Source organism: Struthio camelus, chromosome 5 (assembly GCF_040807025.1).
Source record: "Struthio camelus isolate bStrCam1 chromosome 5, bStrCam1.hap1, whole genome shotgun sequence".
Lineage (NCBI taxonomy): Eukaryota > Metazoa > Chordata > Aves > Struthioniformes > Struthionidae > Struthio > Struthio camelus.
In genome coordinates, this window is record NC_090946.1 from 59,346,005 (window position 1) to 59,359,955 (window position 13,951).

At 46.1% G+C, this 13,951-nt stretch overlaps 1 protein-coding gene across 13 annotated transcripts in view; it reads left to right on the forward strand.

Annotated features, from left to right (window-relative positions):
* Window positions 1-13,951, forward strand: part of ADCK1 (aarF domain containing kinase 1) — a 94,721-nt gene that overhangs the window by 13,680 nt on the left and 67,090 nt on the right. For 10 of the 13 annotated variants that reach the window (XM_068946679.1, XM_068946676.1, XM_068946683.1 and 7 more), the window contains exon 3: window positions 3,337-3,420. The exons of 1 other annotated variant lie outside the window; for it this stretch is intronic. In XM_068946679.1, coding sequence (XP_068802780.1) covers window positions 3,337-3,420 — 84 coding nt within the window. Of the gene's footprint in view, window positions 1-2,023; window positions 2,154-2,842; window positions 3,015-3,336; window positions 3,421-4,165; window positions 4,236-13,951 lie in introns of those variants that run through there. 2 more of the 13 variants (XM_068946685.1, XM_068946684.1) reach the window with 2 other exon arrangements.

Below are 13,951 nucleotides of genomic sequence, written 5' to 3' on the forward strand. Positions count from 1 at the left end.
AGGGAAACTGAGGCATGGAGAGGGAACACAACTTAATATGGCTGGAGAAGGGTCTGCTATCCAGGCTGTTAGGGCTCTGCACTTGAGTTCTCCCTGCTTGACCACTGTTTCTCAATCTTACTGAAACCAGTGTGTTTTGTGACTACCTTCTGTTTCAGATAACAGTAAAAGTGAAAAATGCACAGTGATGTGGTTGTGCAGCTGGTGTGTCTGTATTTTGAGTGGGAGTGGGAGATTATTCTTCCTGATGAATAAGTAGTAGGGAAAGGGAGATTTTCTTTGCTTTAGTTATTGATGCATCAAGCCTTGCTTGACTTTCCCATCCCCTGCCTTCAGGGAGTCACAAGTCATGCACTTCACAGGCCCTGCCATTACATGCATTAGAGTGTTCTGCACCCATGGCTGCAAGCAGTGACCCCCCCAAAAAGGCTGTCAGTCTTCTGTAGGTGATGGCAGTTTTGGCCAGGGCTGCAGCATGTGTATGTATCTGTGTATACTTTTGGAAAAGGAATTTTCTGTTCCTTTTTGAATTCTCTGTTCCCTCTGACATATGGGACCATGTGTGGTCAGGTTGTTTCTGAGAGATTTTTTAATTTTGCTGCACCAGGGATCTCTTATCTTCCCAGCCTCGGGTCTGCTCCATGTTGGACAGGCCAGGGGCAGCTCTCACTTGAACACAGGCAGGTTTCATTCTTCACAGTGGAACAGGCTGGGTGAAGCCAACAGAACACTTAAGATATGATCGTTTCTAAGAAGGTCTCAGCTTCTTGGACTTGCTCTTTTTGTAAATGAAAGCTGAGATTCTATAGCAAACAAATAACTTAGGATATTGGTGGGATCTACATGGGCCTACAGTGTCTGTCCTTCAATTTAGCTGTGACCAGGCTCCTTGCTTGGATGCTTAACTCAATCATTGGACCATATCCAGCCAAAAGCAGGCTGTAATTAAAAGGCTGCAATTCTTAGAGCCAAATTCCGCAGCAGTAGATGCAAAAAATTAAGACAAGCTATGGTGAGGCCAAAAAAAAAAAAAAAAGGCTGGAAAAAAGAACATGTGGAGATTGTGGAGATCAAAAAACCTGACCTAGAACTACATTCTCAGGCCTCCAGACAGGTTTCATCTGAGTTTGACCAGAAAGATTTGAGGTTACTCTTATTTTAACCATGCTGGTTCTCTTGTCCTTTGCAGAATTTCCCAAGCGACTTGCTGAAGTGCCCTAACAGAATATTTTTTCTTGAGCCTCAGTTTAGGGAACTGGCATTTGCTAATGTGTGGATAGATAGTTATTGAGAGGGAATGTTGAGCCAGGATCTCACAAGATCTGAGGATAGTTTTAAGAGTGATGGAAAGGGTGTAAGGAGTTGAGAATTAAATGAGGCAAAGTGGAAGCCCAAGTCTTTGGGATATTTAACACAGGATTGGATAGAAGATCAGTTAAAGAAATGATCTGGCATATGTAATGGGAGGAACTGGGTGATCTCATAGGTCTTTTTATGTCTCTAAGATACAGTCTCACTCTGTAACAGGAATGACTTAGCATTAATTTTGGATGAGAATGAAGACTGCGGTCTGGACAGCATCACATTTCAGACAATTTCTATGTTCTGGTAAAGTTAGAAACCTGGCAGAGCAGTTTTAATTTTCTGTACTTTGAGGGCACCCCAGTTGTTTCGGAGGACATCAAATGAACATTGTGTTCTGTAGCTGGAATGCATCTCAGACACTAGCAGGGGTCTGGCAATGTCAGAGTTGCCTATCAGGATCATCATAATACTAATTTAGTGTTTAAGATTACGGTGTAATTAGCAACTGCTTAGTTAATTCCTTCTTCCTCCGTAATACAGGCCAATCTGTTAGCTGCTTCTTTTCAAATTGGAGGTGATAATTGCCCTCATGGACCAGAGATAAAATAAGAACCAGCTCAAGCCTTCGTCCAAGGCTGATTTGAACCTCCCTCCACTTCAGAGTTGTTCTTTGACTTGGGAAGATGCCTTGAAAAATTTGTCTTCTGAATGTGTCTCTGTGTAGCTGCACAGCTCCTGAGTTCATCAGGGGCAAGACAGCCTGAAAAGCCGGAAGAAGAATTTTGTCCTGCTCGGTGTCCAATCCTGAAAACTGGAAGTGCAAGAAACCTCAGCTCCACAAAGGAAGAGTATGTCTACTTGAAACTGATTCCCAGCTTGATCCCCTCTTGAATAGAGGCATCCTGACTTTTGATGAAGACTTTTGGGAAGAGCTTTTGACTGCTTCCCAACTGTCAGTTCCAGCAACCTTTACCCCAAACCAGATTTGATCCCCTTGCCTCCCTGGCTTTCAGGATACAATGACTGTGCTTTGCGTGCACCTTTCCCAGGTGGAAGGGGGGGTAGTGTCCCATCACAGAATGGGATGCTGTCCCTTTGGGACAGGGAAGTTTTAGGGGAGCCGACTTTGGGTCCAAGTCCTGCAAATGGTGCTTTATGGCAAGGATTTTGAAGTCAAGTGACAGATTAGTGGATGAGCTCGTCTCTAGTCTAGATATACATACCCTTCTCTCCCCACAAATAAACCTCATGGAAGTGTCCTGTATGTTTCTATTCCATTTCCTGTCATTCTGACTGTGGGAAGAGAAGAACTCTAATCCTAGATAAAGTTCTTAAGATTCTTAAGATCCATTTTCAAAAATCTTTAGGCACTGAGGAATCTATTGTCTCGGGCTACGGCCAACTAATAGGCTTTAGCTGGATTCCCATATTGCACTTTTGTAATTAAGTGTCTGCTACTTTTGCTCCCTTGCCCATTATGCAGTTGAATATCCGTGGAAGTACTGCTGCTTGTGCTAATCTGTGTGCTTGTCATCAGCCTCTCTGTTCCCTGCTGAGCCACCTACCCACACTGAGCTCACTGTGCACCAGCGTGGTTCGGCAGGTTGGAGGTGTGAAGATGAAATGGGGGATGACTGATAAGGCACAAACAGGACTGGATGGCCTGATCTTCTTGCGGAAGGCCCAGATGGCTGACCCCACTGTACAAGGTGCTGTACAGAGATTATGATAGTGCTTTGAGCTTCTTGAATGGAAGATGCTATAGGAGTACCAAGCACTGGTCATTTTTAATAGCTATGCATTAGGTCCCTGCACAGCTTTCTATAAATGGTGAAATGCAACATTTCAATTCTTGAAGCGATTACAAAATTGTTTGTCATATAATTTAATTAAAATACCTGGTTATTGTAAATACCACTATGAAGCCTAGACTTGGGAGCCTAAGCTACATACATTCTCCTTAACAGAGGGTTTGTTGTTTTGTCCAAGATAACTGCGGAGCTTTCTCACTATTTCTGGTTTCGTCTGCAGACAGCAGTTATTACCTATGACTACCTCACCTCACTCCGGAGCGTCCCGTATGGATCGGAGGAGTATGACGTCCTCAAGTCTCAGGTAGGTGGTACAGCACTAGACTGTGTCCCTCAGAAGCTCTGCAAGGCACAAGTGTATTGCCAAAACCATTGCTGTAAAGCAAACCGTGAAGCTATCGGCTTTAAAGTTCAGTATGCCTGCTACAAAGTGATTGATAACAGAGACAACCGTCTCTGCACATTAGAAAAGATTCTTGCAGGACCTATGGAGAAGGTCCCTCATCAAGAGTAGCCACATACAACCAATGCGTGCCTGTGCCCATTAGAGATTCAGGTTCTCCATGTATGAGAGCAGATGGGTTTGGGCTCTGCCTTGCCCTGTTCCCTGCTGCTCAGACTGGATGTGTGGAGGTCAGCTGCTGGGAGGGGTATGGCAGTGGTTCTTATCTCACTTGTTTGGTAATGGCTGTAAAACGAAGGTCAGGTCGTAGGATTTAAGTAGCAGTATGTTGGAGGGGACATCACTGGGATGAACCAGGCTTGTCAAAGATCTCTGAAGAAATCAGAAGTAATTGGGCAAACATTTCATTGCAAGGCTGTATTTTGCTGTCTTTTGATGTCAGCAATTAACATGAATAGAAAAAGCATCTCTAGTGAGAAGAAGTAAGATATAACAGAAAGCACCTCTGCTGTGCCCCTCAGTGCTGCGCTGCACTTTTCCTGCTTTTCGCTCTAGCCCTACACTACAGTACAACATTTCAGCTGTGAGTAGCATTGTGTTTTAGTCGAGTGCATATCATAAAGCTAGTGTCTCCCTGCTGTTCCAGCATATGGCCTCTTTAGAGTGGGGAAACAAGGCTTGCGCTGAATTATGCCAGACTGTGCAGTATGTCTGAGGTAAGATCTTTAACCTCATTTCCCTTCTTAGTGCATTAGGCCATTGCTGTAGCTGTAATGTATGGGGTAGTATTATCCAGGGCCTCTCAGAGTAGAGGGACTCTGAAGATGGGAACAGTGGTGGTATGGTTGAGCAGTGGGTTCCATTTCATGTCTTGTACCAAGGCCTGCACCAGCCATGCTGATTCAGATCTTGTCTAGAGGTCGAAATCTGTGGCACTGGGCTGCAGCATGTTTTAGTACTCTTCTGACAGGTGATGGAAATTATCAGTGTGATCTTAATTAGAGAATTTGAGATAGTTTGGAGAGCAGCTTCCCTGGGCTTGTTCTCATCCTCTCCTGTCTAAAGATGTGAAGCTCTTCTGCTGTCTCATCCCAGATGAGCGGCCCTCTTGCCCCAGCATGAACTTGGGGATAGATGCGCTGGAGTCTGGAGCGTCACCTTCTGTCTGCCCAGGTCTCTGCCACCTCTGAAAACACCTCAGGGGGCACTCAGGCCTGCGGCTTCTCCTCACAGTTGGTGACTGTGAGAGACTGAAAATCTTGTCCGATGGTGGGGGTCTTTACAGTCAGTGGAATGAGTTGGTGAGTTCTCAGGAGAGTTCTTATTGGGCTAGGGTGCGTACGACAAATCCATTGCAACAAGCACTGGTTACCTCCATTCCCGACAGTCCCAATTCTGATGATTGTGAACTTGTCTATGTAGACCAGATCCCTCCCAGGCAGGCCTGGCAAAGGAAGCTGTAGAGCACTGGTCTGGGCGGTTGCGTGGATCAGAAGCTTCCAGACTCCAGAGCTGTGAGTGTGGCACTTTTAGTCACTGCAAAAGTCTATTGGGAAGCCTGTTCCTGTGAAACCGGTTTTGCAGAAGGGCTGGTTGTATCTTTCTTGAGCGAAGCCCAAGTTCTGGAGTTGTTGGTGCTGCAAATAGCTTGTCATTTGGAAGCAGTTCCCAGCAGCCCTTGCAATTTCCTGACCTTTTGCCGTGCGTCTCCATGGCCCCATTAACCTCTGTCGTGCAAGTTTTGATGGTTTGTCGATTCAAGCTCCAGGCAGCCAGAGAGGGCCCTGTTTGCTAGCATTGCACAAAGCTGTGCTCTCGCTGCTTGGCAGCCAAAACAAGCTGAGTCAGCCTCTGTGTGTGGCAGAGCTAGCGACTAGCACAGCACATCAGCGTGACATGAGGGTTCTTGTGGCATGGTCAACGCTAGCCCTGAGCCTTTAGCTGCATAAGGAGGAGTGAGCTGGGAGATAAATAGGGGGAAGTAAGCACAGGCATAGCAGGAGTTGGCAAAACTCTTCAGTGTGTGGAGGATCCAGGCCTGTCCTGCTGTTGGCAGGTGTTTTTGAGGGACACCACTAAGCCTGACAGTAGCAGGACTCATGCCCCAGCAACATCATTGCAGTGTTTGCGCTAGCAAAGCGTCAGCTTGGCCGGGGAGAATAACCTCTGTGTTTAGAGACTCCTTTAAGTGGGCCTGGGGAATTGCATGCCAAACCCCTTGTCCCAGCGCAGCTCCAAGTGGATGACAATCCAGTTTTTACCATCTTGCAGCTCTTTCAACAATCTCTGGGAGCTGAGTTTATTGGATTTGGACCAGTTACTTCAGTGCAAGAAGTTCTGCCACTGGAGTAGGTACTAAAGGTTAGTCACTGGATAGGGCCAACAGAATGTGACTGTCCCTCCTAAGCGTATGCTGTGTGTGGAGGATACTTATCCAGATGCTGCTTGTACTTGTCTCTGTTCTGAATACATCTTTGGTGCTCTCAGACATTCATTGTACTCCTTGGCTTTCCAGTCCTTCCAGTGAGGCCAAATTAACCTCCCCTTCATATGCTGAGAGTTTGGAATTTTCTTTTAAACGTGTATGAATTGGTTACTGATTTCCACCCTCGTGTTGATGCTGTGCTTAGATCACAGATTCTGTTGGGCAAGGGCTTGGAGACCCTGGGCTGCAGATAGTGCCTGGAGGTCTGGACGCAGCCACTGTGCCTCTGCCTCTGGTGAAGGGGATGGTGCAGCTGCATGCATGCCTGGGTCAGGCTTGCTGTTGAGAGTGCAAAGGTGCTCCTTTCTGTGTATCTTTTCCTGGTACTCAACACCCTAATGGGTGCTACTTGAATGCAAATATAATACTCAACTCACTCTCCACGAATTCCCAGCCGAACGTTAAACTGAAGCCTCTAAATTGCCCACAGACTCAGACAGGAGATAGGAAACCTCAATGGCAGCACCAGTCCCTGAGCCTGTTGGGGCCAAACAGGGACATAGTCATTAGGAAACAAATGCAAAGCCGATTAAAAGGAAATGAGTTCCCCTGGGGCTCTTTAGCCAGGTTCCCACTTAGCTCCAAGGAAGCCTCGTCAGTCTTACTCTGTTTTTTCTGTCCCTCATGGGCCACTTCTGTTGCTAATGTTCTCAGCCAGACAATTCTCAGCACCTTTTTAGGGCCAGCAAATTGGGGGAGTATTTACTACTTTCTGTGAGGAGCTAGAATTTTTCCTGTGTGTCCCTGGGGTCTGGTAGTGGTGATTTGGCACTTGTGCCTCTCTCTACCTCTCTCCGCCTCTCCCCTCAGTCAGGAGATAAGAGAAGCCACCTTCATGATGGCACTCACAGCCCTTCCTCAGCAACAATCAGGGGAAAAAAGCTATATCGTTTCCACTCCAGCGAATACCTGTAACAGGGATGTATCTGCTCAAGTGACCATGTTTTGTGTCCATTGCAGCACTTATCTCGTTTCACCGCCGGTGGCTGGACCACCTGGGTAACTTGATCTTTCTCCTGAGTTAGGGAGCCTGTCCTGGGTTGTCTGCCCTCTTCCTACATACGATGGTAATGCCTATATAGAGATGTGAAAGGCAGTGGTAACCATCATTAGCCCCAAGACACTGGATGCTTCTTAGGATGTCTGTAGGTCCTGTATCAGGAGCACTCGGGCAGATTTGAGCTTTCTTGGCTTCACATCTGGTTCATTAAATGGTCCTGACCATCTATGCGTGGATAAGCTTGGGCATTTCTTCCCGCTTCTGCCCCTGCTTCTACTGTGGATCAGAGGAGGAACGAGGACAGTGCTCTCGGTCCCATTTCCTAAACTTGACATTTCCTACCTGTTACTTTCTCAGCAAACCACTTTGTTCTGTACAAGGCCGCATCTCTCTTACGTTCTTCTGCCTCCTGAAGTGGTTTGTCTCCCTAATCTCAAGTGACATGTCAAATGTCAAGCGACATTTCCATTGCGCCTCTTATTGACACCTGGCATTATCCAGCACCTGGATGTCTTCATTGGCACTTCGAACATTGCTGGCATCAGTTTCTGCCGATCCTGCTGTCAGTCAGCAGGTATCTCACAACACACAGTTTGTTCAAGGGCTGGCATCGGTGGGCTTCTAAGTTGTCATTGTAGGAAGAAGATTCCAGTGGGTCATCTTGCAGATTTCAGCGCTAGTGGGCATAGCTGCAAATCTTTAGCAGGGCATTGCTTTTGTTGTCTCCTTATGTAAGACAAAAGATGGCTGCTGAGAATGTGGATAGTGATATATTTTTAATGGAGGGGAGATATCAGAGAGAGAAAGGATCTCTCATCAGGGTGTCTCAGGAGACAGCAAGAATCTCTTCTTGAGTTAACTACGTTGGCTATAAAATTGCTTTGTCAGGGAAAAGCCATTTGGGGAGGTTAATTAAACGTTCCTCCTTTTGAGAGCAGAACTAGGATATCCTCCTATTCAAAATCCTGGTTATTGGGCTGTCGGAACCAGGGCAATTACTTGAAAGCTGCAACCTTATGCCATCATTATGTAGAATAAGATTTCTTGCTTCGGGGAGGCCTTTTCTGGCATACGTAGCATTTGCTTCTCACAGTGAGGTGGGTGTTCTCAAAAGAGAGCTTTGTCTCACAGTGTAGTTGCCTGACTGAAGGAGCCTGCTGCCCCTGAAAAGAAGATGAGTGGGTGTACGTGTACATTTGTTTTTCAAAAATAGTCTACAATTTGAGTAGCTCAGACTAGTGAAAGAGCCTCTGTCTTTGTCCCTCCCTCGTGATTCAGTAACACTATGTGCCTTAAATAATAGGAAGCGATGTCCTAAGACAGTTTCTTCATGATGGAGCTGGACTGTGTGTGCAGAGAGAAGTCCCTCGGAGCTCTCGATGGCACTCCTGCAGAAAGGCAACTCCAAGTTGGGACTGTAGGCTATTCTACTCTGTGGCAGCTTCAGGAACAGGAGTTTCTAAGAGAGAAGCTACCCACCAATGTATTTCCTCTAAGAGCTGAAAGAGGTGAAGTTATTTCTGTCTCTGCAGCCTGGGTCAGCTGTTCTTACCCTTTGCAGCGGGGTGAGCCAGCGCGTGCAGTGGTGGTCCTCTTTGGCTTTGCTTAAATCTGATGAGCTGGAATGAGAAGAATCAAATGAACTTCCTAAGAGACACTGAATAGCCATTAGGTGGCAGTGACTTTCTGTCACCAAGCTGAATGGGTACCAGGAATAGAGAGGTGAAAAGCTTCACAGTCCATCCACAGTCCCTGAGCTGATCATGTTAGGTTGCCCTATTATATGCTCCCCAGGATATCTTTTCATCTAAAAGGCATGGTCGACGCTAATGCAATCTAAAAAAGCTACTAGCACGGCCAGCTGGTGGTTTGATGACTCTACATTTGAGCACTGCTGTCTAGCAAATTTCCTGCCAAAACATAAAGCATGAAAGCTTTGCGCTGAAAACATATAACAAGCTGTAAAATAAATCTTGTAATTATAAGACACTTCCTTTTCCTCCTTCTCTTTTTCTAGAGTGGTGTCAGCTGAACATTATGGCCATAGCATCTCTAGGTTTTAATTTTGTAGCATTAGGAAGGTCCACTCTTTGGGATGTGTGCCTGCTAACAAGCAGGATGTTCTTCAGTACTCTGCAGTGAAGTGAAGTGAATTCAGAGAAGTGGGCCATCTCACTGTGACATTTTTGGAGGAGGAGGAAGGAGAGGAGTGAAAATGTTGTCTCATTTAATTTGCACTTTTCTTCTTGGCCTTGCACCCTCATCTCTGAAGTGCTTCAAACTCCAGGAGCACGAGCGCGAGGTGTCAGGCACACCCCTGGTCTGAACAGAGGGTTTCCCAAGTGGCCCTGCATCTGTCTGGCACCTCCCAAAGCAGGAGTGAAGCTTTGTGCTTTGGGAGCATTTTGGGTTCTCTCCTCCAGGTGGGGCTGTCCCTTTGTATTTGAATCCCAGAAGACCTCGTTACTTTGGTTCCTTGCAGCTGCTGAAGGGATCCTAACAGCCAGAGAAACGTTTGAGGAACATCTCAACTAGGTGCATTGAGGAAACCAGTAGGAAGCTCTTGAAGGATGTAGGCTGCAAGAAACCGGTACCGTGAGAGCGCTATGAAAAGAGCAACTGGAAAGTGAAGAAATAATCTAGTTTTATTTAATATGTGGACTACACCTTGAGTACCAATATTAAATGAACTCTTAACAGTGCAAAGTCGTAGACTTGGCAAGAGACCGCATCTGCTCTGAAGAGCTCATAGTTGAGATTTATTTCTTTGCCTAGATTTTTCATCCTAGATGAAAATTGTGCAAATAGATAGGCATACAGGATTTCTCAGGAGGTTGAAGGCCTGAGAAAAGATGGAAGTGGGAAGAAAGTGGGAATTGCTTAGGATGCTACCGCAAGTAACTTAAGGCTGGTCCTGTTGACTTTGAATCCCCGTGTAGGGTTGTTACATTAATGAAATACTGAGTAGCTTTGACCTCTTGGCCAGTTTATATAACTGAGTTGTTAAAGGTCACCTCTAAAATCAGTAGAGCTGACAGGTAACCAGTGTTTTACCTCTTTTTAAAGTAAGAAGACAGGTGGCTTGAGAACTGTAATCATTTTCTCTGAGAGTGGGAAGAACAGATGCATAAAGCATTCAGTTGGTGATAGAGACATATCAGAGCTTGCAAGGGTAAATTAGGCTTCTTAGATGTTAAGTGTTGTTTGTCCTTTGAGTCCCTGACAAGACCCGTATTGTGCATTCTGTTCCCCTTCCAAAGGATACTGTAGTCAGCTTGCAAGGAAACTCCAGCCTGAAGGACACAGGTTAGGAGAAAAACAGGGATGAAAAGACTGGCGGTGCATACAAAGGATATTTCACATATCAGGCCAGGCTGGAATTGTAAAGCAGGACTGAATACTGTAGATTTGCTCTGCTAAACCAGTGACCTTATCACATTCTCCCTAAAGTGTATCTGATAAAAGAATGTGCTGGAGGGTAACACACAATTATCTTACCTGTCAAGCCAGTGTCTTCATTTAGTCTGTTAAGTCAGTGCTGAGGAAATTGCTGCAGTGGGCAACGTCTTGCAAACGCTTCTCTGAAGTTCCTGACAGTGCTGAAGGCATCTTAGTGGGTTCCAGGCAAGCCCTTGTACCTACATGGGACCCACCCAATTTGCACACTTGAGAAGAAGGTATCTCCAAAGGGAACTGATCTCCTTCTCCATCCAGTGCCTGAGGGCCAGGCAGGGCTCTGCCAGGCTGGGGAAACCTCCGGGACTAGGAAAAAGGAAGCTATGTTCTCTGGGTTGGAGCAGCTGCTGATTTAGTTCAGGGACACAACAAAATGTATAGTTCAGTGCCAGATTTTGAAGCTATCCTTTACTATTGATTAGGGAAATTCTAGAAATCTGCTGATGTTACACATGTCTGCATTTTTGTACATCTGGACAGGCACATCTGCCTGCCAGTAGATGTGTGCGTGTGTGTTCGGGGTATGACTATTTCTGCTGAGATAGCCGCTTCCAAGAAAGAATTAAGAGTTCAAAGATGGCTTTGGAGGAAGACGATGGTAATCACATTCACCGCTAGCTTAGTTGAGCCTAATTTTGGTCCCATAGAATTGGTTGGAGGTTTCTCTTCTTCTTCTTCCTTCCTTCCTTTTTTTTTTTTTTTTTTTGAAAGTCCTGTCTTAGTGACTGCAAATTGTGCTGATGGTGCACCATTCAGAGCAGCTTGCTGCTCCATGCTCTGCAGCGGCATCATCTTGGCAGGTCTGACACCACTAACAACTTGTTTTTGTCAGTGTTCTGAGCTGTTATGACTTGGAAGGGACCCACTGGGAGCAGATAAACATAGTGACAAGGGTCATCTTTATAGAGCCTCCACCCTATTCCTAACTCCACTTCAACAGGGAATCTGTGCATGAGCCTGCACATACACACATATGCACAATGCTTTATGAAGCACCCTCTGCAAAACCTGGATCCATTTACCGTCTTGCCAGCTTTGCTGAATTTAGAGGCAAATTCACTGAAAAGGTCACTAGTTAAAAAACAGCTCCTAAAATGACCTTACTGCCCCTGCAGTTTCTGTTTGAAAATGCATTGGTTTTGGTTTGCCTGTCAACTCTGTAAGTGTGCAGCCTGTTTCTTATTGTAGGGCTGCTGTGAAGAGTTGCTCACTGTTCTTTAGTTTCGCTTACTGTGTTTTTTTCTGAGGTATTAGCCATTGCTGTTGCCCCTGAACATGAGTAGGTTTTGCGGGACTGCTGAAGGGCAGCAGTGTTTGCACTCCCATTTGTTTATTGTAGGGTTGCCATGTGAGGATAAGTAAGGGAGATGCACTTCTCTCCTTGGAGCCCTTTCCTTTATGTTCACAGTCAGGCAGCAGGGTGGGCATATCCAGTGCCCAGCAGGAGCTGTTTCATCTCTGCGGTGCCCTAGCATTGCCTGCTCTGTCTCTCCTCTCCCTCTCTAGGTCAGCTTCCCTGCTTCTGCTTCTTGCAGTAAGCCAAGGCTTTGCTGTGGCAAAGTCTGAATTGAGACTTGTTCACTACCAATATGTGGAGTGGTGATCCTTGACTGAGGAGCAGAGTTATAATGGAACGTTGGCCCCTGAGCATGGGGAGTGAGAAATGGGTCTGATAAGGGTCTCCCCTTACGCAGTAAGGCTGTCAGCTGGAAACACGCTTTGCTCACTGTGAGCCAGTGCTTGTGCGGGACTGCGTGCTCAAAGTTGAGAGATGTCTGCAATCTGATACGTATGAAGGGTCCTAAGAGTTATGCCACCTCCTCCCTTCCTGACCAGCAGGGCTTAGATCCGTCCTCAGCTTCCCTTAGCCTCCACTGGCCTCAGAGGCCACAGACTAGGGCCTGAATCTGTACCAGGAGCAAAGGTAATGCTTAATTCTTTAAACCTGCAGCTTCATTTTAGAGGAGCGAGAGCTTGGTGACATGGCTCAGGACCAAGCACAACACAGGCAGAAGCAGCGCTAGCTTCACACATGCACCTTCCCTGGTATATCGCTGTCCGGATGCATGCACCCTCCTACGCTAGCCCTGCCTGGCTCACCTCTGTTCATATGCTGCTATCCTGTGCCAGGTCTGAACCATCTTCCTGCTCTCCCGACACACCTCCACCCTGCCCCAGTTCTGTTCTTACCTCCCCCCACTAATGCCTCAGGCCGGGCTGCAGCCCCTCTGGCCCCTGCAGCACTGCTGTCAGATTGGGCACAGACTTACCCCGCCCGCTGCTGTACTCGTTAGCAACTCATGGCAAAGTCTTGTCACAATCTTAATTTTCTGAGTGAAACAAGATGCATGCCCTGGGTGGATTCACCCAGATATCCAGACAGGACAACTCTCCCAGGCTGTTGCTTTGCGTGCTTGTGTCATGGGCAGCCAAGCCAGCAGATTCCCCCTTCCCCTTCCCAGTCCCTTTCTGGAGTAGGATTTTCAGTGCTAGCAGAGCTTAGTTCTCACCTGGAGAGATGAGCACCACACTGCCTGTCTGTGCCTTAGCTTCTTTCTTGGAGATCCCACTCCAGAACCGGTTTGATGTCAGGTTCCTTAGCATGCCAAAATCTGATGAGCTCACAGCCCAAGAAATTCTTCCGTTTACAGACAGCCCAGAAACCCATTATATTTCATGTTAATATTGAAAGACTAATACAGGCATGTGTTTTTTATTTGCAGGATATTAAATTTAAGTAAAGCAACTACAAAAAAGACTAACTCTCTCCTTTTACTTTTAAACCTCTTTATTTAAGAAAATCATTGAAATTGTGGGACATACTTGCAACTATTGAAAGCAAGTTCCTTTAAATATGTAAAAAACGTGTTCACTGCTTGTAATTGTTGGACATATATGCAGTTAATTGAGGAAGAAGCAATGTCTAGATAAGAGCACTCTCCCCCCCACCACAACCCCCACCGCAGTGGCAGATGCTGCCCCTTCCACCTGCATCGCTCAGCATATTTCATCTCAAGATGGGAAATGAATTCTCAATTGCAACATGCCTAGTAATTAACCGCACTGTAGTTCCGATGTGCAGTGCTGTCACCCACCATCAGGAGGGAGTGGAAAAGGCACTGCATTTTGTTGATGGCTGAACATTTGTTTTCCTCATCATTTTGACACCGGAGGTAATTGCCGTTCCTGAAATATTCTCTTGCTACCATTGCAAAGCAACTGTTAGGGACAAATTAATTATGAAGACTCTCGTTATGACAGATTGATAAGCCAACGGAGGAGATTTCTTTCCCTTCTTTCAGATAAATGAGCAGTAAAATCTAACAGCTCCTAGGTAACTGCTAGAAACACGTGTTTCTCTGTAAGCCAACACATATTTTATTGAAGATGGCGGGGATTCGCAAAACTAGGAATAGAGCATAGAGAAGGTTTCCAGACTTGCTTTTATTGAGCTTTTGCTTTCCTAGTATCAGGTGCCAAAATGAGCTTGG